At 50.3% G+C, this 27,416-nt stretch overlaps 1 protein-coding gene across 2 annotated transcripts in view; it reads right to left on the minus strand.

Moving 5' to 3' along the window:
• Positions 1–5,337: 5,337 nt before the first annotated feature.
• The window catches only part of MGAT5B (alpha-1,6-mannosylglycoprotein 6-beta-N-acetylglucosaminyltransferase B), a 172,017-nt gene continuing 149,938 nt past the window's right edge, over positions 5,338–27,416 (minus strand). For both annotated transcript variants that reach the window (XM_065415867.1, XM_065415866.1), the window contains 3 exons: positions 10,691–10,765; positions 8,035–8,309; positions 5,338–5,536 (listed from right to left, as the gene is read on the minus strand). In XM_065415867.1, the coding sequence (XP_065271939.1) occupies positions 5,338–5,536; positions 8,035–8,309; positions 10,691–10,765 (549 nt within the window). The remainder of the gene's footprint in view (positions 5,537–8,034; positions 8,310–10,690; positions 10,766–27,416) is intronic.

Consider the following 27,416-nt stretch of genomic DNA (forward strand, 5'->3'; position numbering starts at 1 on the left):
AGAAGGGGGATACACAATGTGTGTGAATCTCTACACTACCCCCATGTGGCACCATTTCAAAACAGCTCTCTGAGCAGGGAGCTGGTGATGCTGCTTGGTCTGCCTGTTGTGTGTGGTATATTTACGGCTTCTGATTTTAGGTTTTAACCGATAAACACCAGTAGAACACCACCGATAAAAAAAATGAAATTGGTTCATCCAATAAATGCCAGAAAAACACAGAAATGGTTACTCAATTCGTGCTGATGTCACCCCTTTCCCAGTGACATTTGTTTCTATAGGGGATGCTCCTGCTGTCTGACTTGCATTAAAGAGGTTGTCTACAGGAAGCAATAATGTGGACTCTGCGCATGTGACTGAATTGGTCCATATAGACCGTGCTGGTGCACACTAAAGGTTCCCTAATGCACTTTAATGTAGTGCTGTTTGATGCAGTACTGCGTTAACGTGCTCTAGGGAACAAATACACTAAACACCAGACCAGGGGTTCAATAACGAGCATGCTAAGCTTAAACCATGTGTAAGCCATTGTTATACATATCATACAAATTAAAGTGGACCCCATTTAGAGAAGAATTTTGGGAAGTACCCCCCAAAAAAATCTCTTCCGTATCACAGAGAAAGCCCCCAAAAGCCCTGATTTTTGGACATGGACATAGAATTCAAAAAATCGCTAAAATACCCTCCCCAAATTTAAATTAATAAAGCCCCAAATCAGAAGCCCTCTGTATATTGTCTTCAGAAGGCGTTAATGCCCATCAGTGGTGTCAGGTAACATTATACCCTAGGGGGATCAGAAGGGCTGGCAATGGCCAGTGGGATGGTAATGCTGCCAGAGGCTGGCACAGCAGAGACTGAAGGCTCTCAGAAAAGTGGGCAGTGCACTGAAACATGGTGCTGCTGGGAAGGCGCAGAGGTCAAACAGAGGGGCTAGAAGCACAGTTTAATTGTCCTAGTGAGGATGAGTTGTATCCAGCAGCTGTCTCATTTAGCAAATTGTGGCTGCACACAATAGTAACACCTGGGGCAGCTTTCCAAAACCCCATGCAACAGAGAAACCCATAGACACCCTCCCAATTTCCTCAGAAATCAGACGACTGCATGACTTCTACTCCACTTGGATTTGAACCAGAGCCCGTCAGTGTTAAAAGCATGAACCGCTCCCACTTGAGCCAAAGGAGTCATGCCTTAAGGCGGCCACAGTAATAGACATTTATCCTCTTATACAGACCTGCATCAGACAGGGACAAAGTCTCACACTGCACTAGCATGGGTTACAATTGCGCATGCAGACAGGCAATTTGTGCACACAAGGGGCAAAGGTGAAGGGTTTTGCAGATGGAACAGGCATTGCACTGGAATTTGCACACGTGGACCTTAAGGGCCTTGTGGCTCAGTGACCAGGGGAAGGATTCAAGGTCCCCCAGATTTTTGTTTCTTTGCACAACTCAGCATCCTGAGTCCAGCAGTAATTCCTCCCCTTGGCTCATCCTACTGATGCTTCCCTTCGCATTGAGAATGCGAGTAAGTACTCAGTGCAGCAGCTGGCTCAGCCCTTGGCTTTCCCCTGGTTTCCCACTCCAATGCCACTCTCCATTTTTTTGTCATGGTCTGATTTGATGTGGTTAAAAAAGCTCTGTTGGGAGCCTGTGACCCTTTAACATATATTGATTCTTTTCATCCGCAATAATTGACAAGATCTCAGAATCCCACCTGTCGCTTGGTGCGTCGTCTTTCCTTCATTGATTTGGTTTGTGCTGATCTTCCTCCTTCCAGCCAGGTGGGGCCATTGGCTGCACACGGACAGTGACACACTGCAAATCACTTCCCATTTACAGCAAGGGCAGCCCAAAGGTAGCAGTACACCTTCCCCTAGGATACAGCCTGGTCCTTCTATGGCCTCCATCTCCACAGTATTTGAGCATCCCCTTGACGGACAAGAGGGAAGCCTTATGATCCTATTTTACAGAGGGGGCTAGGAGGCACGGAGAGACTCAGACCTACATGCACAAAGTGACTGAGCTGCCTAAATCTGGGCTTTACGCACCTAAATCCCAGTTTTAGGCATCACTGTGATCCACGAGACCCCCACTCAGCTGCCCCCTAGCCCTGAAGGCACCTCAACTCACCCGGCACCTCAGCTTTTTCAGTACATGTCCCTAGGTGCCGAAGTTTCTGCCTCCGAGCCTGGGGCAGCCTCCAGGCGCCTGTCCCATGCCTAAACCCCAGCCCCATCCTCCAGCCAGGTGGAGAGAGCGGGGCTCAATCCAGCTGGCACGCCCAGAGCCCACCTCATGCCACACACAGTGGCAGCGGTGCAGGAGACAGCCTCCTTTATCCCCTTCAGCCCAGTGTTAGGGTGAGGTGAGAGGGGCAGAGTGTAGGACCCATGGGCTCCCTGTTAGCACCTCCAGAGGTGCTGGCACTCTGGTGGGAGGGCCAACTGAGGATGGAGACATGCCCTCCCTTTGGACTAGCCCTTGGAGCTGGTGGAGCAGCGGGAGGGGAGCACTCTGCAAAAGGGGTGGACCTCTGGGGGGGTGCACACTCTGGCATCCCCTAAAGAGGAGTGCTAGCGGACTCAGCCAGCATTCCTCTCGGGACTCCAGAGGCAGCGTAGCCCCTTCGTCCCCCACTGGGTGCAGCAACAGCAGGCAGTCTGGCCCTGTCTGATCGCACAGCAGCTCAGGATCACACAGCGTGGGCAGATGCTGGCAGGCAGGCAGCAGACAGAACATGTAGCTTCATCTCCTGAGAGCCAGGCGAGACCCGCTAGGTGCCCACGTCCTCTGCTGTGAGAGCTGAAACTCTCCCTCTCTGAAGTGCTCCACACCGCACAGACCCCAGTCAGGGTACGGAAGACACAGAGATCCCAAGTTGTGACCCCGGGAAAACAAGAGAGAGGCCATGGGGAACTGCAGCCGCTCAGCGTCACAAGCTGGAAGGTGGGTGTCCCAGCACCTGTCCACAAATGGGGTGAACTCCCCCACTGGCTCCACTGCAGCCCTCCTCCCCAGCCCCGTGCTGGCACCAGGAGAGAAACCTCCAACACTTCTCCCCAGCCCTGGGACAGCCCCACCACTCCTCCCCAGCCCTGGGCTCGCACCATGAGAGCCCCCCCCCCCCTCAGCCCCGTGAGAGCCCCCCCACCACTCCTCCTCAGCCCCGGGCTGGCACCGGGAGAGAAACCCCCCCCAGCCCCATTCTGGCACCGGGAGAGAGCCCCCCCCCTCAGCCCCGTGAGAGCCCCCCCACCACTCCTCCCCAGCCCCAGGCGGGCACTGGGAGAGAACCCCCCCACACACACTCCTCCCCAGCCCCGGGCTGGCACCGGGAGAGAAACCCCCCCCCCAGCCCCATTCTGGCACCGGGAGAGAGCCCCCCACTTCTCCCCAGCCCCAGGCGGGCACTGGGAGAGAGCCCCCCCCCAGCCTCCACACAGTGGATTCTGCTCATAGGCAGTAGGATAATTGCCAGGCTCACTCAGGGGGTGGCTCCCAGTGGAGGGGATGAGCGTTGTGTGCCCCCTCCCCCAGCGGTTGAGAGACCAGCAGGTTCCTCGGGCAGGGGCCACCCTTTCTGTGGGGATCTCTCAGCTGTGATGCTCCTGCAGCCCAGCTACCCCCCCCCCTCCTTCTGCCCACCAGACACAAGAGGCTGTGGGGAGCCCGGCTCAGGGCCAACATTGGTTCCCAGGCAGGCTCTCTGTGGGACCAGCCGCTTCTCTCGGGGCTCAGCACACAGGCGTGTCTTGAGAGCGCCCTACCCAGAGCCTCGCCTAACACTTCCAGTGCTGCCATTAAGCCGTACAATGCCACACCCTTCTTGGTCTGTCTCCTCAGGGAGTGCAAAGGGTGATTCCCAACCGCTGGGCCACGCACCCCTCCTGCCATGTCAGGCTTTGGGGGGGACTTGCTCTCCAGGCTCCCTCCCCAACCTCCAGAGAACGGTGGGGGTGGGGCACACCTGCCACTCGACTCGCAGCCAGCTGTGCCCGCTCGAACCTGCCAGGGGTCAAGCTGCTCCGCAGCCCAGTCTCAGAGGGGCAGCCCATGCTCCCTGGTGGTGCAGAATGTCTCCAACTCAATAGGAGATTGTAGGGCTGCTGGCCTGTCTCCCCAGCCCCTAGAGGACTAACACCTCTCCCACAGGCTGTCTCAGGGCGGGATTTTAATTCAAACAAAAAACTCACAAAGTAACACAAAACAAAGCTCTTACCCTGAGCAGCCCTGGCTGCAGAGGTCTTTCCTCTGCCCCTGCCCCTTTGCTCCAGGGCCAGGCACCAGCCTCTCTCCTAGAGCTCCCCTTCCAGCAGCTCTCTCAGACCTTTCTGGAACACACCTGACCCCTTCCCAGCTGGGTCTGATAATGGAACAGGGCTGGCTGGCCCCAGGCCCCCAGCCCCTTAAAGGGGCAGAGCACCCCGTTTCGGGGATGGTGAGGACTGGCTGCTACAGCCAAGGCCTTTGTCTGGGAAACTAGTACAGCTGCATGAAGAGATGGGGAACCACTTGGTGGGGGGCTCAGCTCCCTCCCTTAGAACGTCCCTCTTTGGCCCCAGCGGTGAATGGGTTGATCCCTGCACACTCTGTTCTGGCACGTTACTGCCACAACATCAACACTCCCTTGAGCTACCGCACAGGGACGCTTGTCTCTGGTGCTTGATGTCATGCCCAGAATCCCCCCCACACACACACACACACTTCCACGGGACAGGGTTCCCAAGCTCTTACGAGTGCTAGTGGCGGGAATGAAATAAGAGACGTGCTCCCGTTGGCATGTGTAGAACGCCTCCCCCCCCCCCTTCCAAAGGCTGGACGGTGGATTGGACTGATAGAATCGAAGGCATCTTCCTAGATGTGTCTGGCACTGGAGCCTTCCAAGATCTGTCACCCCCACGTAAGTATTTCTAAGGAGATTGTTCCAAATAACTCCTCAGGAAGGACCGGTGGTTGTTTTGCTGCTTTAATTTGATAAAAAATATAAATAAATAAACCAGGACGTTAAAAGAGGATGAAACCCAAACCCAAAGGCTGCTGGTGCCTTGTCCTACTGAAGCGGCTCTGGGCTCCTCTGAAGTCCAGGTGGGCTTGGGTGTGGAAGGAGATGTGTCTCAAGAAAAAAAAATCCAACATGAGCAGATGGTCAGTCACGGACGTTTGACTGGCAGACAAAACAACCGACAGAGTCTGACATCCAAAGTCTCGACATGAGTTTCCAAGAAGAGGAGGCTGTCCTGTCCTTCTTGGGTATTGCAGAAGCTTTGAGAAAAAGCTACTTGTTGTGTATGGCATGTCAAAACACACGCGCTCCGGACTCCAGGAGCAGGGGGTGGAATCACAAGCAGTCCCTGCACAGAGCCACTTGTCCTTTCCGATAATCGCGACATGGGCAGAGGCGCCGGTACTTGGTGCTGTAGCCTGCGCAGCTGTACAGCAGCGGTTCCTTCTGGAGGTAGCACTCCTGCACATTTTCAGCCAGTGCTGGGTAGAGGTGGCTCATCTCAGACTCCGCGCTGTCACAGGCAATGCGAAGCCTGGGAAACAAATACCCCAAATTGAATTTTGCTGTGTCCATCTCTGCACCTGCTCGTCAGTGGGTTTCATGTTGGATCAGAATATGAGTTTAGGGAGGGCTGCTACATCTCTGGGGGAGATTTTAACACTGTTCTGTTTATAAAACATCCCTGCTTCAAACATCACTGCAGACCTGTCCCTTGCCCACAAGAACACTAAGCTTAAGTGACGTATGATTCGCATAGTAAGTGCTTGGAAACTACATGTGACTACCTGAGCAACCTGAGATCTGTGTGACCCATGCAGCCCAGACGTGAAACCTGTGAGATCACCCCAACCTATGTGTGCAATCCGCATGACCCAACCAAACCTCACATGGAATCCAAGTGACTGGCACAAGGACACATAATAGGCTCTCTGGGCCACACTGCACTTTCAGAGGGCCACGTGCGGCTCCCACTGATTTCAATGGGAGCTACTCCCATGCATCTGAGAGATTCTAGGCACTTGTGTGACACACATGAGGTGCATGTATCAGATCCACGTGTGGGTTATTGTGAGAGGAGATTGGCCACAGGACAGGGATAGGCCAGTGGGATGGGACACCCCCCCCCATCCTGCTGACAGCAAGCTAACAACAGTCTCTGCACTCAGGCAGTACCGAGTAGGCGCACCTGCAGAGCATGCCCTACCTGGAGAAAGGCAGCGTAACAAGTGAAGCTGGCCATAGAGCAGCAGATGAGTTTCCCAAGAGGAGAGGCTGATAGAGACAGCTAGGGAGCCCAGTAGCCACGGGAGCCGCACCTGGCTAGTGACTTGTGCTCGCTTTCCCCCCTGCCTTGTTTAGGGCAGACAGACATTGCAGCCCTGAGTGGTGCTCTGGACGTCTGTTCTTCTCTGGTCCAGCTACAGGACACTGACAGAGCCGCACCAGGGACTGGAGGTAACTGGACTCAGAAAGGACCCTGGGAGTGAGCTCACCACCCCTGGGGAACCACGAGCTTAACCAGGAGGGGAGGTTCCAGAGGGGACGCAGGGGCAAGAAACACAAAGAGACAATGGCCAAACCCAGGCTGAGAGCTTCTTGGAGTAGCACTAGAGGGAGAAATGGACTGGATGGGAAGGGAGATTGTCTTGCTTCCTCCAATCTGTAGGTAGAGCTAGAATGCTGGGGTCTCCTCTGGTCAGCAGCAGAATGCCCCTGGGTATCTCTGCGTGCCCAATGGCTCTGCCTAATAAACTCCGAGCTGAACTACTGACTCTGAATGAGCGATTTCATTCTGAAGGGGGGCGGGACGGAGCGGAGTGAGTGGAATCTGCGCTCCTGCTCTAATTTATCATATAAAAATGTCACTAGGACTCAAATTGCCTGCCTGACCGGCGTGACAGAAATGGCAATGCTTGCATTTTAATTGTCCACCACGCAGCATGGAATCGGGAGGCAGATTTATGCTCTATTAAAAACTTCACAGCCTGTGTGTTCAAAATGGAGTGTTATAGAGAAAGGTATAAAAGTGGGGGGGGGGGGAGGAGAGGGAAAGGTATCTGAAAACTCCAACATTTGTTTTGAAGCAGAAGCCCATTCGGCACAATTCATGCAAGTGACACAAATAGAGCAGTCTGTGCATGTCGGGTTGTGTGCAAAGGGCACTGCAATAGACCACAGGGAGGTACAGCCCGGGGAGCTGAGTTTGCAAGACTGCAGAAAGTAGCACTGGGAGAACAGAACAACCTCGCCTTTCAGAAGGTCAATGAGGGAGTGTTGCCTAGCAGTTAGAATAAGGGCTTGCGAGACAGGATACCTGGGTTCTGTTTTTGGCTCTGCTACTGGCTCAGTGTGCAGCCTGGGGTGAGCCCAGTGGGGTCAGATTCTCCAAGGAGCTCAGCGCCTGGCTGCTTCCATTGTGACAACTAGGGCAAGAATCTCCAAAGAGCTCAGCACCCACCACACCCACCACATGCTGAGCACTCTCAGAACTCAGGTGAGCCATGTCTGCCCAGTGTGGCACTCTGTCCCCTTCTAGTGCTGACCAGGCCAACTAGCACTTGATGAGCCTGCTATGCTCTCGGCTAAGAAAGGGGCAGCTTTTAGCTCAGACAGTACAGGCTCATGTATAAAGATCCCGAGGTCCCAGGTTTGATCCGTGCTGCTGACAACCCATCCAAGGGGTCAGCATTATGCTTAAATTGGAGATGAGCCTGAGTGAGGAAGCTGATCTTTTCTGACTGTTCTGGCCTTAAGTCCTAATTTTCAGAGATGCTTAGCACCCACGGCTGTCACTGATGTTAGCTGGCCCTGGCCTGTGCAGCTCTGCCAATCAGACCCTTAACCTCTCTGTGCCTCAGTTTACTCATCTGTAATACAGGGATAATAATGTTGCCTTACGATAGAGGAGTGCTTTGAGGCATAAGGAAAGCATTGTAGGGGCCCTTACATAGGGGTGCTATAGCAGGGCAATGGATTATTATCACCCCATCATGCAGGGGGGCAAGGTAAAGGTGCGAGAGCCATACTCACTGGAGAAACACGTCCTTCTTGTTGAGAAACTCGAAGAATGTCGGCTCGCAGACCAGCCTGTGCTCCTGACAGGTCTCAGTGCAGGCTTGCCCGGCCTCAGACACCCACACCTGCATGGAGCTCACGGGAGGCCAGACATGGGGGGCGCTGCTGGCGTTGTACGACCACACAAGGTGAGTGGCGTTGGGCGACAGGGTGAATAGGCTTGGAGAGCTTGGCATAGCATGGCCGTTGGGCTTCACTGGCAGAGGAGGAGAAGCTCCAGCACAGAAATCCTAGCAGGGCAGAAAAGGACAGGTCAGAGAGTGCCCTGCGGGATGGAAACGGTTAAACATCAGGCAGGTCTGAAGGGAAACACTTTCTAGGTTGCAGCTGGGGCTAGCTCTGCTGCCTTGAGCGCGGGTCCCTTCCACCAGCTAGAAGGTAACACCCGAGGGCCTCCCCAGGCAGTAGCTAGGGCTGCTGAATATCTATGATTCAGACTCCATTACTGACTCCTGCCCTGACCTGGTGGATCTTCCCCGCAGCAGAGAGATCAAAGGGCTCTTCCCGCACTGCCGAGCTTTGCGAGCGAAGGATCTCGGATCAGAGGCTGTTTCTGCTCTGGCTCTCCCAGGTTCCAGTGCAGCCTCTCGCTAGGAGCCAGCTTACAGGGGGCCCAAGGAGCCCATGCAGCAAGGAAGAATGTTCCCTGGGGAGCCCAGCCCCTAGGGATTTGCTCTGATAGGCACCCACAGCCTTGCTTAGGATCTGGAGCTAAACTAGGGTCCCAGAGATGAGCAGCCCCCTATTTTCCCTGGTTTTTGGGTGGCAGGGCTCCATACAGAGCATCTCTCTCCTTGTCACCAGGATGTACTGATAACTGCAAAGGAACATATCCCTGCAGATACGGAGCGACTCCTCACTCATCTCAGCCCAGACAAGCGGTGTGCAGGGCTGCTAAGGTACCACAACTACAAGCACCACCTCGCTTCCCAGCGTCTGTTCAGGAAAGTCCCAAAGCTTCAGTTGGTGGGTTCCACCACAGGATTAGGTAGAAGCATCCATGGCTCCTGCCAGTACCATGCCGGGCTCCAGCCAGAGCCACTGGTCCTTGACTTTCATGAGTCCTAAATCCCCTCTCAGATTCAGACAGACACCAATAGTCCCCAGGGCTGTGGGCCCTGTCACTGGCTAGCTGGCTGTGTCCTGAGCCACCAGCGAATACGTATGCCTGACAGCTACGGTTGCCAGGTGTCTGGTTTTTGACTGGAATGCCCAGTCGAAAAGGGACCCTGGCGGCTCCGGTCAGCACTGCTGACCGGGCTGCTAAAAGTCCAGTTCGTGGCATAGCAGGGCTAAGGCAGGCTCCCTGCCTGCCCTGGCTCTGTGTGGCTCTTGGAAGCAGTGACATGTCCCTCCAACTCCGGGGCAGCCAGGGGGCTCCGTGTGCTTCCCCCGCCCCAAGTGCCGGCTCCACAGTTCCCATTGGTTGGGAACCATGGCCAATGGGAGCTGCAGGGGCAGCGCCTGTGGGCGGAGGCAGTGTGCAGAGACACCTGGCCACACCTCCACCTAGGAGCCAGAGGGACATGTCACTGCTTCCAGGAGCCGCCTGAGGTGAGTGTCGCCCGGAGCCCGTATCCTGAACCCCCTCCCACTCACCCAGCCCTGAGCCCCCTCCTGCACCCAAACTCCCGCCTGGAGTCCACACCCCGAACTGCCTCCTGCACCCCCACTCCCTGCCCCAGCCTGGAGCCCCCTCCCACACAAACCCCTCATTTTTGGCCCACCCCAAGCCCGCACCCTCAGCCAGAACCCTCATCCATTCCCGCACCCCAACCCTCTGCCCCAGCCCGGTGAAAATGAGCAAGGGTGAGGGACAGCGAGCGAAGGAGGGAGGGGGGATGGAGTGAGCAGGGGCGGGGCCTCAGATAAGGGGTGGGGAAGGGGCGGGGCCTCATGGAAGGGGTGGGGCAGGGTGTGGGGCAGAAGTGTTCGGTTTTCAGCAATCAGAAAGTTGGCAACCCTACTGACAGCACACACAATAATCACTGGCTGCAGAGCCATCCAGGGGAGGTCGCTGGTGCTTTCAGACCTTGGGATTAAGACGGGATAGAGATCCTGGAATGCTTTGAATGAAGTGGTTTAGCAGCAACTGCTCCTCTCAGACAGGTCTTGGGCCTTGACCTACACGGTGACAATGCAACTCCCCACGCAGCCCTGCCAAGAGCTCACAGGCTGTGAACCTTGGCAGTGAGGGGATCTCAGAGGGTTCCCCGGGTCTGCAGGAAAGGGGAGGGGTTCACAGGAGTTTCCTCTCTCCCCCTGTGTTTTGTTCTGGGATTCAGGTTTCACTGAGCTCTATTAGTCTGGTTTAGAATGAAACTACTAACCCTTCCCTGGAATCAGGGGCTGAGGAGATTCACTGCAACCCACCACAACTGCCCCCTGGGTCAATCCAGTCCCCCACAACTCCCTCCCTCCCCAGCCAGGTCACTCCAAACCTCAGGCCCCTGGCTAGCTGAAAGGTGTTGTGACCCTCCATGTCCCCTTTGAGGAACCTGCAGTTTGTTGCACATCTTTAAATACAGCCTGCTGGCCAGGGTGCCTGGCTGGCTGCTTCCCCCAAGAGATGAAGTGGGAAGCCCTGTGGGGTGGGAGAGCGGTCACGGACCTGGTGCTGAATGTAAGCGTGAATCCGCTCCAGCATCCCCTCGCAGGTGTATTCATAGGGTACGTAAGGGTCCACCTGTGGAAAGGAAACAATAGGACATAGTCACAAGCAGGGAAAGACCCCTCCCTTCCCCTTGGCTTAGGGCGCTCAGCTGCCCACCACTTACAAAGCCAGCTCACGATGCCTGTGGGAGGAGGAAAGTTACTGGGAGCTTGTACTCACAGACCAGTTTTCCTAATGGCTTTTCATGTTTCCTTTCACAGCAAGACCTCCTGAAACCCATTTCCAGGCCCATCTTCACTGGTGGGAGCAGCTAATGTCGGGTGTAAGGTGGGCACACAAGCACCAACCAGTGCTCCAAAGAGACGGCTTGCTGCATTGCTGCCTGCTCTAAAGTCTCCACCGGGCTGACTCCAGAAGCAGAGCGGCTGGCTCCCAGCAGGGGACAGCAGCAGTGTGGATAGGGTTATGCTCCAGTACTAATTAATCCATTCTTAATAATCGTTCACACTTTGCGCTAGAGCCCTGTGGGACCCAGAACTTCTGTTTCCTGGGACGTTCCACAATTTCAATATTTGTTTTAGTTCTGAATCAGAATGAAAAAAAGAATTTCCTGAGAAACAACATTTTCAACATTTTTTTTGTTTTAGGTCAATCAAAACAAAATGCTTCAATGTTGACTGTTTTATATTATTATTATCTAATATAACATAAAATCAAATTTTGGAAAGTCCTTAAAAAACCCAGAATGTTCCGTTCCAATAAGGAGCAGTGCGACCGTATTGAAATTTAGTTGAAATCAACATGCTTCCGCAAAAAGTTTAGATGGAGACGAATCAGCAGTTTCTAGCAGGAAAACATCCCACTGGAAAATTTCTGACCGGCTTTATTTTGCACGTCTCTAGCCCCTTCCACCCAAGCATCTTTTTCTGGGAGCGGGGTGCACCATTGGAGCAATCTGCTATCTGAATAGGCCTTGTCTCCAAGTCTGCTACCCCGCCAAAGTTTTCTTGGGCACTTTCAGGGATGCTGGTGATCATCATGTTGGACCTGTCAGAAACGCCAACAGACCCATGCAGCCATCTGCTACCAGGAGGCATGTGGATGGAGTAGGAATGTGAAAGGAATGTTCTTTGATTCGGATGCAACCGAAGAAGTGGGCTGTAGCCCACGAAAGCTTATGCTCAAATAAATGTGTTAGTCTCTAAGGTGCCACAAGTACTCCTGTTCTTTTTCCTTAGACATAGTTTGCAGACGCCCAGGAGTCTGCAGACCACAGGTTGAAAAACCACTGCTCTACTGCATAGGCCACAGAGCAGGATCTCCACCTAGGGTTCAAGACAGCTCTAGGGACAAGCTAGTGTGCTAGCCACAGCACCATGGCCCGAGGGGGTATGATCTGCCAGCTAGGGAGTGGGCTCAACCCATTATTAAATAATGTTTTGTAGTCAACTCTCCAGACAGGCAGCAGCTGAGTACTGCCCTGCAAAGAACCCCACAGTGTGACGTTATTGACGTGAACTGTGACCATATAGATCATTGTTGCAACCAAGGTCCTGTAGTGGCACCAAATCTTGTACAAAGGAGGTCAAATAAGGTGTCTAGGAAAAGGTTATGATTTGCTGGTTATGATTATGCTATCTGTATGCATGTATGCCTTTTATACAGCTGCCATGCGACCTGTGCTTCTTTCGTTTCACACACAAGGTGCCCAGCACATGGCTTGGAAGCCTTAGAGTTCTCTCCATAGGCATGTCCCTGCATGCCTTGCTGAGTCATAAGGTGTATCTGCCTTCTTTCAATGGGTCAGTTGTATGGCTGATGGTCCTTAATGGGCCATCAAGCAGGCTAGGCAGCGCTGATGCCAAATTGTCTGGGGTGTCAGCCAGAAGCATAGCACAAGTTTGAAATACAGACAGTACAGAGCCAATACTTATAACTTTAAATACAAAAATGATACATGCATACAGATAGCATAATCATAACCAGCAAATCATAACCTTTTCCTAGACACCTTACTTGACCTCCTTTGTACAAGATTTGGTGCCACTACAGGACTTTGGTTGCAACAATGATCTCTACGGTCACAGTTCATGTCAATAACGTCACACACAGCAGGAAATTTCAACAGGAAACAAGGCCCGCTGCCAATAAAGTATTCAATCCAACCTAGAGACTCCGAGCCCATCCAGCCTATTCACCTGCCATCTCCCAATACAAACGCCTCCTCAGCAGCCAGGCTAGCACTGGGTTGGGACAGGGTTTCCTGCTGAGTTAGTGACCAGGGCTGAGTGGGACAGAACTCCTGAAGGTAATAATCCATTGATGGCAGAGCTAAGCTTGATGGGTCCAGGTCTGGTGTTGGGGGCAAGAGCAGAGTCTAGCAGCAGGAACTCTGATTGGCTCTGTTCTCCAGACCTCTGCAGACATGTTTCATTATAGGGTCCAGTGTGCCATTAGCACTGATGAGGAAGGGATTAAGGCGGTAGGTGGGACGCAGAGAGACACACAAAGGAGCACCAGTGAAACATCTCAAAAGGTGAATAATCTTTGCGTCTTGTTTCCAGTTTTGCAGGCAATACATCATTTCCCCTCTGCTCCCCCCGCCCCTTCACCAAGCCCCAGAGGGGAAAAATGCCTAATGGAGTCTCAATGGATATTTAACATTTGGAGCTTAAGCTTTATTGCACCACAAAAGACACGCTGTATGTAAAACAGGGCCTCTGCTGAGACCGATTAGCATTTAAATGGAAGCTATGATTAGCTATAAAAGTGAGCAGGGCTAAAGAAATAGCGGGTGGGAGAGAACAGGAGGCTCTAGACATTAGGGCACACGGGAATAAAGGGTTTGCCGTGCAACTTTGGAATGAGACCAGGCGCAATGAAATTACTGAACAACGATAGCCCGGCAGCTGGCACCTTGCCCGCCTCGCCGTGATTAATGCAGTCAACAGCACAGACACTTGAACCTGCTTTGCTGATCTTCCCATATTGCATTGAATCCCACTTTGTCCCACTGAGTCACTTTTCTCATTATCCCTCAGTTCTTCATCTGCTGTGGCTTGCGGTTTGACATCTTCCTATTTGTTTTCTGGCCCTGATTAGCATTGCCCTAAACCCCACCAGCCCCCACAGCAGCTTGGCCTGTCTCTGCCTAAAATCCAAAGGGACGGCATCTAATAGTTATCATTAGCGGCAGATGACGCATGACAGAACACATCGATGGAGAAGTCACAGATGCGCAGCGCAGTGTCATGTCGCACCATCCTCTGGGGTGTCCCAGAGGTCACCAAGGCGCTGGGCCTAGGAATGACTGCAATAAAGCATGGCTTTATATTTTAACTGGGAGCAGACTAATGGATGAGAGAAGTGGCCGTCTCTTGTGGAGAAGAAGGGACAGGAAGAATGGAGTCCCTGAGGTGACTTCCATTGGCTCTCAAATGAGGTCACAGTGGTGCTGAGAGGCTCCATGCTTCGTGCTGATGGAAATATTTCTTTTGAAACATTTTTTTAATGAAACATTTTCATTTTCCTTAAAAATGGTCAGAAACCATTTCCCAACAAGCTCCACCCACACTCTGGCCAAGATCCATCTTCCTAAGACCCCCGGCCCCCAGACCATAAGCAGCCTGTGTTTTAAAGCCATCTCTGCAATTTTTTACTTTCTCTAGTTTGTGATGCTTTCACCTGGGCCTGGAAAGATCATTTCTCTCTCTGCTGATATTCAGTGGTATATGCGGTGGCAGAGTATGTTTTTTCTTTACAATGTTCAATGGTGGTTAGAGCTGGTGAAAGGTGCCACAGCCCAGGAGTAAGAGGGCCTCTGTCTACATGTGCTAAGTTGGAGGCAGCATCAGCTTCCCCCGTACCCTCCTCTGCCAATGTGCCTCAACCCTGACTTAGAGGAAGCTCCTCTAGGAGCAAGAAGGAAGTTCAGTCTTCATGGTCAGTTTAGCCCTTTGTCTCTCTGGGGGAGATGACCAATTTAAGTGCCGTTTTGGAGTGGACATTTTGTGACAAAGACAGGTGCCTCATATGAATTGGGCTGAGACCCACCAAACATTCATTTCACCCAGGCCACTGAACAGGTCAGTTATTACTGATCGGGGGCCAGGTTTGAATGGGTGATCCACAGATTTAAATAAAAAGACTCTCCTCTCCCATTACTGATTCTCTGAACAAGCCAGTGCCCTTGTTTGGTGATTCTGATGGAGTGGAAGCAAACTTTGCTTTAGTCTTGTTCATACACCACCCAGCACAATAGCAATGGTGCCTAGAAACTACAGTGACAGGCACACTGTATCAAACATCATTCTGAGATGTATTAGCAGGAGTGTTGTAAGCAAGACACGAGAAGTAATTCTGCCGCTCTACTCCACGCTGATTAGGTCTCAGCTGGAGTATTGTGTCCAGTTCTGGGCACCATATTTCAGGAAATATGTGGATAGGTTGGAAAAAGTCCAGAAAAGAGCAATAAAAATGATTAAAGGTCTAAAAAGCATGACCTTTGAGGGAAGATTGAAAAAACTGGGTTTGTTTAGTCTGGAGAAGAGAAGACTGAGAGGGGACATGATAATAGTTTTCAAATACATAAAAGGTTGATACAAGGAGAAGGGAGAAAAATTGTTCTCCTTAACCTCTGAGGATAGGACAAGAAACAATGGGCTTAAATTGTAGCAAGTGTGGTTTAGGTTGGACATTAGGAGAAACTTACTGTCAGGGCAGTTAAGCACTCAAACAAATTACCTAGGGAGATTGTGGAATCTCCATCATTGGAGGTTTTTAAGAGCAGGTTAGACAAATACCTGTCAGGGAAGGTCTAGATAATACTTAGTCCTGCCATGAGTGCAGGGGACTGGACTAGATGACCTCCTGAGATCCCTTCCAGTTCTATGATTCTATGATTAGGGATAGATAGATAGATAGATAGATAGATAGATAGATAGATAGATAGATAGATAGATAGATAGATAGATAGATAGATAGATAGATCATAAGACTAATGGAGATGGGAATTAACAAGTTAGGGATGGCCCAGGTAATTCAAAAGCTGTGGAACAAAGAGATTCCATGAGTCAATTCCCTCCGACTATGCATACCTAATCCTAATAAGCAGAAAACATTCAGCCACCTAGATTTTGGGTCTTTGCAGTCAGTCTAATACCAAGGGCTGTGAAGCAGGAAGAGGCTTTTGGCAGAGTGTGGATGCTGGGATGAAGCAAATGTATTTTCAGCAGCTCTGAGTCGGTGTGATTTCTGACACACCGCCCCCGTATTCTGTCTGCTATTTATACACAGCATTCAGCTTCTTCTCTCTGGATAGGCACTATCATTTAAATGAATGGCATATTTTTATCATGGATTATGAAACACTGCTGTCCTTATGGAGGATTCTTTCTACTTCCACTTTTAATCAGTAGAGTATTGGCAGAGGATTGATGTAGAGCCATTCCTGTTTCCTTGAACAGTTACTCTCACATCCTGAAATTTACAACTACCCACTCAAAAATCACAGCCACTGCCTGAAACTTACAACTGTCCACCACTTATGTTAATGTATTTCTTGCTTTGTGCACAAGTACCCTAATCGCAGTTCTCTCTCTCATAACCATTCTTTAATGGTTGCTCAGATACTACAGTGATGAGGATAGATAGATTCATTCTTCACACATGGGCGATGCTGCTTGCTAACTCCCTTGTAGGGTAGGCAACGATGAGCAACACTGCAACTCTTACCATGCTGCAAACTTATTCCTGGAAGGACGTACTTCCTGGAAGGAACTTTCAGCCCTGGACATTCTGATTTTCTAGAGCTCATAGGCCATTCCTGACTGTGACCCTAATAGTATCCCACTGCCAGAGGGCTAGAAGCTGCCTGGTAACTAGCAGTGAGTCTCAGCTGGCCTGACCAGCTTAGTGTATCATCCCAACTCACTGTTGTCATAATCTGTATCTAAACAGTGTCATGTAAAGTATGTTATGCGAACTGGTAATGCACGGGTCATTAATACTATGGTGTGGTGCATATGTAGGGGTGATATATGAAAAATTATAAATATGTGCTGGAAATATGTTCTTAAAATGTGGTTGGCAGGAAAGGCTTAAATCCCCCCGCTCGAGACAAAGGAATGTGGTGTCCCCCCTGCTTGAATGTGCCTCCAATGTAGGTTGAGCAAAGACACACAATAAAGGTACATTTACATAAAAGGTAAACAAAGCTATCAAACGAGGGAGTGGGGGAGATAACCACTTAACTATCTGGACTGGGAGAGAGAGACTGCAAAAATTAACATGGCATCATTTCCCTGCTGGACACGGCAAGCTGAGCCCCCCGGAGGGCTTCCTGATGTTGAAAACAAAGATAAACTTTGATGATATAAGCAGGGAGAAAAAAGTTATTTTGGTCTCCTTCAACTGAAGAGAAAAAAAAAACCTAGCGCTTCGAGCTCTGTGTTAGATCCTGGCTAAGAACTGGCCAGCCATGCTGGAAAAGCAACTGGGGTGAGAAAACTACTTGGAACAAAAGACTCTAGTTTGTTAAGGTAGGTTTTAGTCTTAGAAGCACATTTTTATCTTTGTTTGTTTGTAACCATTTCTATCCCAATTCCTTCTACTTGGTATCACTTCAATAGCTGTTCTTTCTTAATAAAGGTAATCTTGTTTTATCACACAACCATCTCAGAGTAGTGTTTCAAACTGAAAGGTAAAATCCTCAGTCTCTTTAAAGGAGCAACAAAGCAGGCTGCTGGTGTATCAGGGCTCTGAGCTAAAGTGCACACCCAAGGTTACAGGACAGGCAGTGACACAACCCCTTATTGGTCTGGGTGAACCCCCAAAGCATCACACTGACCCAGTCTTCCAGAGGGGTATTGCCTCAGTGGGTAAAAATGGGATGGTGGGGGAGATGCAGCAAGGAGTACTTGTGCCGTACTCCTCCCCTGGCTCAAATGCATCTCTCCAGAGCTGGACTCACCTACAGTAAATAGGTTCTAAACTACATTATTTTTTTCTGAAAATGCTGTTCCTTCATTTCACCAACAGTAAATCTCAGAATTATTTGTCTCCTTTTGAAGTACTTATCAAACCAAAACTCAAAAGGCTCAGCCTGGAGAGAAGATACCTCTAAGCAACTTCCTGCCATAAATATCTCAGCGAGACTGGAAATTACACCCATTATATCTAATTACAGGTGTGCGCGGTAATCAGTTTCGACATAATGACAGGCGCTGATCCTGCCTATGAATTATTGAGCTCGCCCTGGTTTGACTTGGGAACTTGGATAAAAGGATTTGATGGGCGCTTCTGAGAGTTTTTAAATAGTAGTTCCTTTCTCAGAGCAAATTGCAATTGTCTGTTTCACTCTCTACCGGTAGAATGCTGTGAATTGTCCTCTATTTTGCCTAACACAGATTTAAGGGGAGGCAGATTTCCCCCCCCCCCTTTTAATCCTGGCAGTGCCAAGGAAGTTCAGTTTATTCCTATTAATTATTTGTATTACGGCAGCACCAGAGACGCCCCCAACAAGATCAGGGCCTCATTGTGTGAGGCACTGTATAGACAGTCCCTGCCCCCAAAATCTCAGAACCTAAAAGAGAGGTTGTAACAGGTGGATGAAGCAAGCCTGTGGTAGTTTAGGGGCAGGGAGAAGGTGGGTAACACATTATCCCGCTCCTTTTTCATGTATCCTGAGTAAGGTATTGAGAAGGGTAAGGGATTATTATAATGGGATACAGAACCTTTCCCTTGTACTGTAGGTTGATAGTTGGAATCTGTCCAGGCTAATTCTGGCTAGTTGTTTGGTGGCCTTGTTAAGGGAGTTGGATAGTTTTTCATCCCAGATCCCAGTGACAAGTGTCCACATCACACACACAAAAATCACCATGGGAACTAAATGGTACCTTTGGTGTCAGTCCCCACCAAGAGGCAAAGGCTTAAAAGGGCCTGGAGGTGGTTCCTCTGTATCAGAACTGGAGCACAGTGTTCAGGCTAGCTGGCCCTGCAGCTGCCAGCGCAGTATGCTTGCTGCAATCGGTGCAGCAGGAATTCTCGTCGATTTCCTCCTGGGGATCTCGGATGCTGCATGGTCCCTCCACGCCCCACGAGGGCACAATTTAGCCCTAAGTCTCTATTCCTGCCTGGCTTTCCTGGCAAATGAGGGGGTGGGTATTGAGGCTTTCCCAGGAAGACAGCAGGGAGGGGAAGGAAAGTGACACACCAAAGCTGACTCAGCCTAAGTGGACAGGAGGTCACGATGAACGTGACTGTGAACCTGTTGGCTAAGCCTGCCCTTCCTACACTTCAGCGAGCCTAGTCGAAGGCTATGGGACTACAAGGGTGTAACTTGAGGCAGAATCTGGCCCAATGAGGGCTGCACCTAGAGTCTTCTCCTTCACAGGGAACCTGTCACTCTCGTGGCAGCCAATGTTCCTGTTGTCACCAACAGCGTGGCTGTCAACAGGATTCCAGGCCTGTCAGATATTAATTAAACTATCTTCAAGAAATTGGCACTCTGCTGCGGTCCCAGCCGCACAATCAGAATTAGAAGCAGAAGGGGAAAAAAAGACAGGGAGCGAGTGCAAACAAGCCCGCAGAAAGATGGATAACGGACAGGACACCAGAGCTGGTGCGGAGGGGATGAGTGTTTCGATCACAGAGTTAAGCGTGAGCAGAGAAGATGTGGTGGCGATGGGAGAAGGAGGAGGTGGGCACGTGAGCAGCGGCGATGGTGTACAAACAGAACAGCAGTAGGAGAGGAGGAAATGCGATGGGCAGGGAAACACTGCCCTCACAGAACATCTCTCCCCAGGGGTGAAAGTAACTTTAAGGACTTATCAGCACTCCGGAGTCCTAAGCAGGGTGTGGCCTCAACCAGAAGAGGCGTGGCCTCAACCAGAAGAGGTGGGGCCTTTCAAGATTTAAAGGCCCTGGGGCTCCGGCTCTGGCTGGGAACCCCAGGGCCTTTAAATCACCCCGGAGCTACCAGCTGCAGAGGCTCCCCACAGTGGCAGGAGCTCCAGGCCCTTTAAATCCCCGTGGGAGCGTTGCCACCGCCACCCCAGGGCGGCAGGGCTCGGGCGGGGATTTAAAGGGCCCACAGCTCCTGCCACTGCGGGGAGCCCTGGGCCCTTTAAATCCCTGCCCGAGCCTGGCTGCCAGAGCCCCGGGGCTAGGATAACCAGATGTCCTGATTTTATAGGGACAGTCCCAATTTTGGAGTCTTTTTCTTATATAGGCTCCTATTACCCCCCACCCTCTGTCCCGATTTTTCACATTTGCTGTCTGGTCAGCCTACCCGGGGCTCTGGCGGTGATTTAAAGGGCCTGGGGCTCCCGCAGGGGCCGGAGCTCTGGGCCCTTTAAATCACCGCCGGAGAAGTCGGTCCAGTCCCGCAGGGCGTAGTTTCACCTCTGTCTCTCCCCCAGTCCAGGCCTTGCTTCCCACTGCCAGGCAGGGAACAGATGGTGAAGTGTTAACAGAAGAGGCATCAAAAATCACCAGCAAGAGTTACTGTGACAGGCGGCAGGAGAGGCTAAGGAGGGAATAAGATTTCTTAGCTCTGCTTGGGATGAGATGCAAATCTGCTCAGCTATAAAGAAGGATGAGGATGAAGAGAGAAGACAGAGACCTGAGTGTAGCAGAGAGAGCCTAGCATTAGGCCTGCTGCAAGACGTGAGGCCTGAACTGTGAACCAAAGTCAGGGCATGTATTAAAGCAAATGCCTGTAAGTTCAGTGTCTTGGCACAGGTACTGCTGGCACTGCTAAAACACAACGAATATGTAAACACATTCCAGCAGGCTCGCACAAGCACACCCCAACCTAGCACAAGATACGATGGTTTGACAGAAGTGATGAACAGAGATATTTTGTCAGAAACATCAGGAGTAAAGTACCCAGACAGAAGTGGTGAATAGGAATATTTTATCTGAAACAACAGGAGAAAGGAATGAGGGGAGGTAGCAAACATGCCATGAAACACGAAAGCTGCCACGTCGGTTGTTTAGCCCAGATTGTTTGTCTCAGTCTATAAATCTTGGGATACCTCGCCTTAAACCTTTGTCCGGCCTAAGGGGCAGCAGAAAGACCTGCTGCCGACCGAGCTGGTCCATTGTGACGGGCATACATGTTTTAGTATACCTATAACCACTGAGCAGGGGTGCTAATACGGTGCTTAGTCGACAATAAACCCGGCCGAGCACCTTCGCCACCGAACCGAGTCTGTGGTTTTTCTGGGCAGTTCTGTCGAGGTCCACTTAGCCAGCCACCTGTACAGAGCTGGGACAGCACGCAGCGAGAAGTCCCAGGCAAGCCAGACTGACAACACCGAGGAGGTCCTAGAACCAAATCCCCATTGATGTTCACTGGACACATGACCTGCCCTGTTGTTTGGGGGCAAGGGTCTCTCCATTTCCCCATTACAGGAGAGGGGAGCGAATGGACTATAAGGCAGGGAAAGGTAGGTGCAGCATGGATGGAAGTAACCCATGAAATGAGTCTATGAATCTAGCACATGCTTAGATGGCCGAGGTGGTGAGTCCCTCAGAATAAATCCATCTTTAAAGATTTTTACTGCAGTAGTGAGGTGTGAGTGTGTGAAAAGGTCATACGGAGCCACGTGGCTGGGACTCTCTGGGAAACCTCGCCAGGGATGTGACCGAGCCAACCCTACCTGCAGCGCATGACCTGAGAAGAGGGAGAGGTGGTGCTCCATGCTGAATGAGGAGTCACCAATTGCCGATGTGCATGTCCAGTGTTGGCCAGGATGGTTTTAGAGAACAGCTGTGTGGGGTGGCTTAGGGATCATTTGTGGAGCCCTGTCTCCAGCCTGCTAGTGGTACTTTGAAATGTAACCCACTGCAGCCACCACGGAAACAAGCCACCTGACAGGCAATCAACAGCTGTGGGCCAGGACTGGTGCAGAGCAGCAGCTCTGCTGCATCCTTCCTGACCCTACCCATGCTAGACGAACTGGATTCGAAACTCTCACCAGCCTAGAGTGAGCCAGACTGTCAGAAGAGCTCTGCGCCCAGTGTGCCCCCGGCGTGCTGAGCTCTGTTCCACTGGTGGGTGCCGAGCTCTCTTGAAAGCCTGCACACCCTCCAGGGCTCCACCGGGTCCATCACCACACTTCAGTGGTGCAGCACAACTCCCCTTGCTTTGTGGGGCTGTACCCCAGCACCAACAACATACAGTCACACCGCCCTGGTTTCACCCCACTCTGCAACAGCACAGCACCGCCATCACTCACCTTCGCTGCACAGGATGCAGCGGTGTGCCCGGGCTCATGGGAACAGAAGACAGGAGCCCCAACTCATCCCTGTGCAAGTGTGGAGCCCAGTGCAAGGACACTGCCACCTCCTCCCCCTCCAAACCTGGGGCTGCTGGCAGCCCGTTCACCACCTGGCACAGGCTGGGCAGCTCTGACTTATACGGCTACTGTGGGCTTTGCAGCAGCTGGGAAACGGCTGAGGGTTAGAATTTCCCCAGCCACGATTCCCCCATTCCTGGCACAGGCCTCCCCAGTGCACCTCGGAACGTCCCCTTTGCTGGGGGTGCTTGCCAGTGAGTGCAGAGCGAATGGAACCAGCCCCAGGACCCCTGGGGTGGGGGATGTGCAATTGCTTTGCACTGAAGCTGCAAAGGGGCAGCAGAGCAATGGTGAATGGAGCCCACCGTTGTTTAGAATCCCAGGCAGGTACCTGAGGAGTAATTGTAGAGATGGGATTTCTCTGTGGAGGGCTGAGTCTCCAAGAGGAATCGCAGCACCAAAGGGAATATTAAATCTCACTCAAAATAATAATAATAAAAATCCAAACATCATCAGATAAATAAATAGAAAATAACACAATTGCCTAACAGCGTGTAACAGCAGACTGGGGAGATTTTAACCAGCTATTTTCACTGCAATGCTTAATATGCCACTCTCCCAAGCATAGCCTGAAATATATAATTTTTCGTTATATTCCTGTATGTTTGACTTTAATATAATGAAGCCTTCTCCCTTCGCTACACAAGAATATTGGCTCTATTATATTGCTTATGTGGGAACTATTTTTGACAATGTAAAAGCTGAAGCCCAAGAAAATGACCTCCAATGAAAACCTCTTTCCTTCTCTTGCCTCTAAACTCCATGTAACAGCTGTAATTCATCACCAGGACAATTCTTCCAGCGTCACATTTCCTGGTGGGCTGTAATTTGTCTCCTTGCTTTTCGCTCTCTTTTTGGCTACCTGTGACTGCCCACTGATTTGCTCGCCTGAGTTTATGGTGTTTGACGCCTCCTCTATTTGAGTTTTTGTTATAAATAGGTCAGGAATCCTTAGTAACAATAAGCCCTGGGGAAAACAAGAAATTGCTAAGCATGGAACACAAAAAGTTGTTACAGATGCTTCTGAATGCTGCAGTGCTGAGCCTGGGAGAAAGGGATGGGATTTTCCTTCTGAAACTTGAAAGTGAACACAACTTGCCTGAGATGGGGCTTTGTCACAAACTGAGCCAAGGCTCAAGCTAAAATTCAAACACCTGTCCAGAGAACAAAGGTCCATTTTCCAGCAAATCTAAACTACTTCATGGCTTTGGAATGAGGTTGCCATCTGAATCTCAAATAATTTATTTGGGGGGGGGGGGGTACACGCATTGCCACACGCACAAAAAGTCCAGCGGTCACCAGGACTTCATCCTAGGGTTTGGCTACTAAATGACCAACACAGTAGGTGTCCTTCTAGAATGATGCTGCATACGTTTTTCCTGTAATGTTCTGGCACCATGGATTGCCTTCTTTACTTCCATGAGAGAACTTGTCGGCAGCAGCTATACTTAAGTGTGATTGGTCATAGAGAGACCCAGGCAGCGAGAACAAACTTTACTGGTGATATGCTTGGTATCTAAAAAGAACTCCATCACATATAACATTTCTTCAAGACTTAGCTCCAATACATTCAGCTAAACCAGGGGTAGGCAACCTATGGCACGCGTGCCAAAGGTGGCACGCGAGCTGATTTTCACTGGCACTCACACTGCCCAGGTCCTGGCCACCGGTCCGGGGGGCTCTGCATTTTAATTTAATTTTAAATGAAGCTTCTTAAACATTTTAAAAACCTTATTTACTTTACATACAACAATAGTTGAGTTATATATTTTAGACTTATAGAAAGAGACCTTTTAAAATCGTTAAAATGTATTACTGGCACGCGAAACCTTAAATTAGAGTGAATAAATGAAGACTCAGCACACCACTTCTGAAAGGTTGCCGACCCCTGAGCTAAACAGATCTAATAGCACTATTAGAAATAGTGCCATCTGGTGACCTTCAATAATGTTACACTCCTGTAGAGCAATGGTGACACCAGAGTGATGTTGCAGGAGTGGAGATGGCTATATTTGTATCTCAAGCCTATAGATTGAGATGGCTAAGTCATCCAAAACAAGTCAGGAAGAAACCGCTTGGATTTTGCGGTGAAAATAAACTGGCAATAAATTGTGTCCTGATAAAAGATGGTGTGTGAATACAAGCTGGCTAATGGAAAGACTTGCAGCTAAAAAATACATTCCACACTTTCCTAATATTGCCACTCCATGTCAACAATTGCTGTGGTTGCTCCACGGATGTTATTCAACCATGAATGGGAGGGGAGGTAGCCTGAGCAATCATGAGTGGAAGGGAGGAACCAACAAGAAAAACTCTGTGGTAAAATGTGGTCCACACTTCAAATGTTTGTGAACCCTTCAGACAGACAGACAGGATCCGCTAGGTCAGGGGTTTTCACCTCTTCCATAGGATCCCACCATGTTCATGGCCCTAGAAACAGACCATCCTTGAGTGCACACCAGAATCTTTCATGCTAAGTCCCATGACGCTTCCATATATGTATCATGGCAACAGGGTGCATCTGTCGTCTCAGGAGAACCTGATGCCTGGGAACGAGCCAATCCTTCAGTGAGACACCAGTGACAGGGCATGGGGGCATCCTGTGGCTTCTTGAGTTCGTCCAGACACTTTCTAGAGAAACCCTTGGAGTTGTGACACAGCTACCCTAAGCCACCCACTCTCTTTCTTCTCCCCCTCTTTCCCCCACGGGATTTTGTTTTCTCTTCCTGCTGCAGCGAACATTATTTTAAAGACAAAATACCAGGGGAAATCTTGCAGCAAAAACCCATAATAAGGCTTTTATGCTAGGTCAATTTTTAGGCCTAATTGCCTTGACAGCATCTCTAATAAACCAGCCCTTAAAAAAAAAAGAAGAAGAAGAAGTCGTCGCTGTGAGTTACTTTACATTCTCGCCCTGTTCCCAGAGAGTTTATAGAACATCTTTTAAAAGGAGCTCTAACCTGGTAAGGGATTAGCCCGAGAAGACACCTCCCAGTGGAAAACAGCCAACAAGTCTCCTCCAGAGTCATGGCACGTTTTTAATGAAATTGTGACAGCTGAGCTGTAGTTTTTACTCTTTTAAAGCAAATTCAGTTCAATTCAACACCCACTGAGGGCAACGAGCTCTGGATCAGACCCTCAGTGCTGGTGAAAGACTGATAGCACCCTGATAGCCCTGAAGGTCTCTCTCAACGGAACAGATTCGGGTCAAGTCATGTCAGGACCAAGCTTACCCATAATGCCTTGCCAATGTGCCTCATTCCAGGGACAGGGGTGGTCTCAGAGCCCAAGCTCCAGCCTGAGCAGGAACAACTACACCAGGGGTAGTCAGTAGGTGGACTGTGGGCCAAATCCGGATCAGACGACACTTTTGAACAGACCCCGAAATCTTTATATTTACTTATTATTATCATTGTTTTTATTATTATTTTCCCTGGAGTCTGGATCTTGACTATACCTTGACCAAGAAATTTGGACCTTAAAAAATAATTGACTACCTCTGATCTACACTGATATTTGTAGCCCTGTAATGCGAGCCCACGAGCTCGTGTCAGTTGATCCAGGCTGTGAGACTTGCTGCCGCAGGGGTATTTTTGCAGGGTAGAAGTATCCTTAGGAATTCAGGAGCCTAAATCCCATTGGCTTCCAGTGAGACGTAGGCTCCTAAGTGCCTAACCCACATTTGAAAATGGGCCTTAGACTCCTAAGTCTCTTAGGTACTTCTGAAAATGTTGCACAGAATCTTTATCTTAAATGAATGTGTGTGCATGTGTGTCAGGATTCCAATGAGCCCAGCAAAAGCCTTTTATGAGGAACCTTTGTGCACCCAAAACTTCTCCCACAGTCACCTGCTGCCGGACCAAATCCCATTTTCATTTACACCAATGTCAATCCAGATTCACTCTGCTGACTTCACTGAAGTTCCTTCAGATTTACAGCGGTCTAAATGAGAGGAGAAGTGGGCCTGGCTTTGAAGCAAAGACAAGTACACCTCTACCTCGATATAACGCTGTCCTCGGGAGCCAAAAAATCTTACCATGTTATAGGTGAAACCACGTTACATTGAACTTGCTTTGATCCACCGGAGTGTGCAGCCCCCCCCCCCCCCCCCCCCCGAGCACTGCTTTACCGCGTTATATCTGAATTCGTGTTATATCGGGTCAAGTTATATCGAGGTAGCGGTGTAACGTATTCATCTGTTTGAAGAGATTGTATTGTGTGAGCAGCACAAGGCTTTTGTCTTTCTTCTTTGTTCTCCCTTGCAGAGCTGGGAGTCAGTTTAATACTCATTAAGGTGAGAGACGAAGAGCACTAGTTTACACTTTATTCAAACAGTTCTGCCAACGGACTCAAGTCCTGACCTGCAGCACCAACTGCTATTCCAATCTGAGGCCATGTGCCTCTCTGCCAATATCTGAATCCCTCCCCTGCAGCACCATCTGCTAGTCAAGTCTTGGGTCCCACACAGCTCTGCCACTCCATGTGAATCCTGAGCCATGGCACCATGGACCTATCCTGGTCTTGAGCTTCCCTCAAGCAGAAACTGAGGCCAGAACAGGCAGCGGCTCTGTAATACACACTAGGATGAAAGACTAATAAACTCAATGCTAGTTGTGACTTTACTGGTGATTGGCATTCATGGGCCTGATTCTGTGTTGTCCTGCGCCTTGTGTCGTCATTTACTCCAGTGCAAAATAGGTGCCCAATCAGGATGGCAGCATTTTACACCCACCAGGCACTGGAGTAAACAACTGCACACGGTGCTGGGCACCAGAGAATCCATGTTTCAAAAGGTGAAAGGCTAATGCACTCACCCCCTCTGGCAGCTGATTGAGTGGGCCCAAAATGGAGAGAATAGACATTGTCCCATTTTAGTTCTGGAGAGAGGTGGAGCCCCTGGCATTGCTGGGTGAGATCTGATTACTTTTTTCTTTTTTTGACACCCGTAGTTTTTTGCTGATTTTACACGGCTCATGGAAAAACGTGACCTCCATTAATCCATCATGTAACATGCAAAGGATCTGACGCATGTGCCCTTTAAACACCAGCTCGGCAGCTGAGACTCTTTCTCTCCGGGAACATTTCACCAGCGCAGATGGAACAGAGTCGGTCAACGCCGCTCACTTCAGTTTTTGTCGACAGCTGACAGGAAGCCCAGCGGCAGGGACATAATTATTAAAAATTTAATTTTAATTGAGATGCACCTAATGACAAATAATTGTATATGGTGGTTTGTTACATTCTTTGCAATATTTTGGAGGAGGAGAGATGAGACGAGATCAAAACAAACTACAGCTTGCAAGTGCCCGTAACGGACACCAAAGATCCCACACCTAACAAACTGCTGTCATACGGGGAGA

The sequence above is a fragment of the Emys orbicularis genome, chromosome 13 (assembly GCF_028017835.1).
Source record: "Emys orbicularis isolate rEmyOrb1 chromosome 13, rEmyOrb1.hap1, whole genome shotgun sequence".
In the NCBI taxonomy this organism is placed as follows: domain Eukaryota; kingdom Metazoa; phylum Chordata; order Testudines; family Emydidae; genus Emys; species Emys orbicularis.